The sequence below is a fragment of the Oryzias melastigma genome, linkage group LG5 (assembly GCF_002922805.2).
Source record: "Oryzias melastigma strain HK-1 linkage group LG5, ASM292280v2, whole genome shotgun sequence".
NCBI classification, from domain to species: domain Eukaryota; kingdom Metazoa; phylum Chordata; class Actinopteri; order Beloniformes; family Adrianichthyidae; genus Oryzias; species Oryzias melastigma.
Window position 1 is genome coordinate 35,496,771 of NC_050516.1, and position 4,806 is coordinate 35,501,576.

At 38.0% G+C, this 4,806-nt stretch overlaps 1 protein-coding gene across 1 annotated transcript in view; it reads left to right on the top strand.

The window, feature by feature from the left end:
- The window catches only part of cacna2d3 (calcium channel, voltage dependent, alpha2/delta subunit 3), a 57,916-nt gene that overhangs the window by 50,161 nt on the left and 2,949 nt on the right, over window positions 1-4,806 (top strand). The window contains exons 37-38 of the mRNA XM_024270561.2: window positions 2,207-2,319; window positions 2,452-2,534. Of these exons, the coding sequence (XP_024126329.1) occupies window positions 2,207-2,319; window positions 2,452-2,534 (196 nt within the window). The remainder of the gene's footprint in view (window positions 1-2,206; window positions 2,320-2,451; window positions 2,535-4,806) is intronic.

A 4,806-nucleotide genomic window follows, 5' to 3' on the forward strand; every position in this document is an offset into this window, starting at 1 on the left:
CGACAGAGCTGTAAATAACGTTTTACGGTAACTTATCTGGTGACTGTTGGTGTCCTCCCTCTTGTGGCCATCGTCTTCATCCTCCTGATTGTCTCTGTTTGGCCAGAGAATTTCATCCACATTGAAGTGGATATTTTCCTTTGCAATCCAAGGAAGAAAACGCGAATGTCTCAACCACCGTCTGCGATATCCTCATATGCATCATCCATCACTTGTAGAAGGGACTTCTGGTCTTGTGAACCTGGTGTTCATACCTCCAAGCAGAAAAAACTCCTCAAATAGATTGAGAAAAGGAGAATAATGGGGGACCATCAGCATTCTTGGCTGTGCGGCAAAGCAGGCCCTGATAAACGGGCCACGATGGAAACTGACATTATCCCACACAGTGACGTAGCGGGGAAGCTCGTCGAGACCACTTTCATTTTCTGGGAGCAGATCTGAATAAAAACAGTCCAGGAGAATGAGAAGCTTTGGTGTGTTTCACGGGCCTTTGCAGGGTATGTTTCTATTTCGCCTGAGCGTCAATAACTGTCTTGAATTTGACAATCGTTCCAAGAACTTCATGTTTGTTGTTCATAGCATTTTATTGACTTATTTTGAAAATTGAACAATTGATTGACTATATGACAGCTCCAACATTGAAATCGTGCTGACATGTTTTGAACAGAATGGCTATTAGACGGAGAATTGTCTAATCAGGTTAGACCATGTGTCAAAGTCAAGGCCCGGGGGCCGGATCCGGCCCTCCGGGTAATTATATCCGGCCCTCCAGATCATTTTTTTTATTGTTATTAATGACTGTATGTTATTATTATGTCTTACTTGTATAATTTTGACAAAATATATTTTTCTGGAGATTAAAATATTGAGAGTTATTTAAGGTTTAAGTTGATTTATTCTGGAAAAATATTCCTGCCTTTCTGTTATACATAATTATGTTAAAAAGTTACAGTTTTAAAGTTTTAAAATTTGTCATTCTGATAACTTTTTGGACTATTTTAGCATTTACTAAGATTGTTTTGGCTATTTTCCGATATAATATTCCGAAAATTACACAAAAAAATCACGAAGTTATGACAAAACAACAACGTGCGGACGATCGCACTGATTCCTGGTGGGTCGTCTGTCCTCCTGCTCCTGGTCGTGGACTGCAGTTCTGCTTCATCTGGACTATGGACTTAATCATCACTCGTCCCTCAGCTCTATATGAATGAACTCTACTCATATATGCAGTTTTAGCAGCTAACTTTTCTTTAACCGTTCTGGTATCGCCTGTCCGTCCTGGGATGGGATCTCTCCCTCATGTGGGAATCCCTAAGGTTTCTTCTTTTTTTCCTGACTCAGGTTTTTTTAGGAGTTTTTCCTTACCGCGAGGGAGGGTCTAAGGACAGGGATGACCGTTCTTTATAGTCTGTTTAGTTTTTACCTATTGTGCATATTTTATGACTCCATCTGTGCATCTGTTAAAACTACAGGCATGAAGCCCAATGAGGCAAATTGAATTTGTGATATTGGGCTATATAAATAAAATTGAATTGAATTGAATTGAATTTTGGAGTTTAGCTAATGATTTAGCTAAACGCTAGCTGTTTTAGCAAATTTAGGCTTTACTTTTGAAGTTTTTTAGGCAGTTTTGGAGTTTAACTAATATTTCAGCTGCAAGCTTGGCCAACCAAAAACAACTAGAATACAAACTAAACTTTTTTTTCTTTGTTTTTTTACTTAATATTTTAGCCGGCCATCAGCTTCAGCGTTTTTAGTTATCAATTTCAGCATCTTCAGCGGCCAAATTCAGCTTACATCATTCACACTAGCATTATTTCAGATAATGCTATATATCTTGTCCATAAATATGTTAAAAGTCACGGTTTTAAAGTTTTAAACATTATCTTTAGAGTGCTCAATAAATGTTTATCCTGTTACTGTTTTTGGTGAATTTTGTACAATCTTAACTTCATTGGTGCTTCAATATTCAACTTCAACATTTGTAAAGTTTACTGACACATTTGAGACATGTATTAAGACAATTGAAATTGGATGAAATGACATTCTATTGTGAACAAGTACAAGTCAGTTTGGAGATTTGTCCATGTAGTTTTGAGAATGTCATTTTGTTTTCAAGAAAAGAGCCAAACCAACGGAGAGAAACTCTGATGTAACTGTGAGCTTCAGACTGTCACATCTGAACTCTGCATTTGGGCTGCAGGTCGTTTGTCATACAGCAGATTCCCAGCAGCAACCTCTTCATGGTTGTTGTGGACAACAAGTGTGACTGCAGCAGCGTTCCTCCTGTGACCATGGACCCCATCGAGATCATGTATATCCTTTCTGTGTCAAAAATGGACACATTTAAACTTAGTTATTTCTCTATATAGAAGGTGGTGAAATGAGTTTATTTTGTAACTCTAAGATTATCGTGTTTGTGAAAGTTCCTCCTTGACTGCTTTGAACACAACGAGTCGCTAAAATGCGACCGACTGAAGTTTCAGAAAGACAGAAAAAAGCCGGAATCCTGTCACCCTTTCCATCCCGAGGTATGAGAAGCGCTACTGAACGAGTCTGAATGTACTCAGAGAAGTCCAGTCTGCACGATACTTCTACTTTACCCTGTGAACTAGTAAACTACAGTTAAAAGACATGAAAAAGTTTGAGAGATTATTTAGTTTAGATCTGCAACACATGGCTTTTCTTACATTTTGGCTCTTTAGGCGGAGAAAAAAAGTAGCTTGGACTTTTAAAAGTCCCATAGTTAACATCATTTTAACTTAGGTTAGTGAGGTTTATACAGTTATACTGAGGTACTCATAGAACAGCAAGATAAACAGTTTTTTTACACTCCTGCTGACATTTGTGAAGTTTGATCTTATTTTGAGTTTACGGTACATATTTTATGCAGAACAACGTTTATGAGCTATACAGAAATGAGTTGTTTAGAAAAAATATTTTTAGATACTATGTCTATTAAATGATAAACCAATTAATGTATTTTTCCAAAGTTTAACATTAGTAATAAGTACGGAAAATGATCATCCTATGAGACACAGGATGTCTTTTATTTTGAAAGGAAGTAAAAACTAATTTTACATTTAGAAAAAAAGGCTTTACCAACGTCTATTTCTATGATTTTTGCCTTTAAAACATTAAACATTTTTACTTTGAAAGAAAAAACACGATAATAATGACAAAAAATGAAATAACAGAAATGAAAAATGGTATCACATGTTTCCAAAATGTGATTGATGAGACCTTTTAGTCTTAAGGCTTCTGTAATTCCTACATCACACACCACCACCTGATCAACATTTTTATTTATAGAGTTTTAGGAAAATGACTCACATGAGAACCATGTAACCATTTAACAGACGTCATCTGGCGAGTTTCAGTTCAAATTTAAAGAACTTCATGGAACTGAAACAGGTCTAAAGGTTCCCAAAGATCCTCTCTCAGTCTCAAACAGAGAACTTGTGTTCTGTTAGAAATCTGTGCTGCCCCTTTTTTAAAACAGTTTTGCAGAAACTAGAACCTGCAACTACAGAATAAGTTAAAATAATCGGTAATGAATGTGATTTATTGGTTACTTATTTAAGGTTTTATCTATGAGTGCTGCATGCTGGTGCTTCATAGGTTGATTGATTACTGTAATTGTCTCACGTTGTGACTGTTGTGAGCTGTTCAGGGTGTACCCCACTTTCACCCAATAGTACCAGGTTGTCAGGTTGAGTCAGGAGTCACGTGTGGCTCTTATATTAAAGACATTTAAAAAAAAGTTTCCAAGTGTTAAAATGTAACTGTAAAGTAAGAAGTGAGAAATAAAAAGTAAACTAACTTTAACTCAGGACAGTGCGTATCACTTGAGTTGGGGACTGATTAGGTTTTAATCGGTTCTGGTACCAAAGCGGTTCTTTTGTTACAGTTTCAGTTCCTTTTAGTGCCAATTTTGGTACTTCAGTAATAAAATAATGCCTACATCTTTCCAAATCAACACAGTTTTCACATATTTATGCATGGTTAAGACCTCAGTGTCAAAAATTGACATTTCGGGTGTCGTGGTTTTTGATATGCTGGCTGTTCCGATTAAGTCGGAGCTCTCTGAGCCATAAACCCAGTGGCCCGCAACTCTTTCGCCGCGCGGCGAATTTGCTGATCAAAAATGTGTCAAAAATGTGATCCTGATCCTGCGTGTGGTTGTCTATGTATGACACACTTCCTATGAATGGAAGACACAAAGATCAGGTTTATTTATTGTGAAGAGTTCTTCAAAAAATCTAGCAGAAAAATGAATCCTTTAAAGATTTTCTCATTTTGGGAATTCTATCTTACTCTGGGTGTGTCTTGATGACAGCCGCTTCCGCTGTGTTTCTGTGTCTCTGTGACTGAGTTTGAAGGCTGTCCCGCATTAACTCGAGAGGGGGGAATATATTAAGGGGCCTTTTCTTATTTTTTTCTCGACAAAAATAAGAAAAATATCCCATTTCAGGAGACCTGCACAGGCTGCCCCCGCTCCCCGCAGCGGCTGTCTGTCTGCCAGTGTATTAAATGATTGAGCTCAGCTGAAGTACAGGAGAATGGCTGCAGCCAGAGAACCGCCGCGCGGCTACAGGCTGCTGATCTGTCCAGAGTGTATCCCGCCTTCACCCAACAGTTGCTGGAGACGAGCTCTGGTAATCCCAAAGCTCCAGCGGGTTGAGAAAATGAATGGAATTTCAGGAAAAAAATGCTTGTTATGGCCCGCAGCATCAGGTACTGATGGCAAGGACCATATTATTTTTGCAAAAACGTCGAAAAATGAAAAAAGCCCCAAAAAGA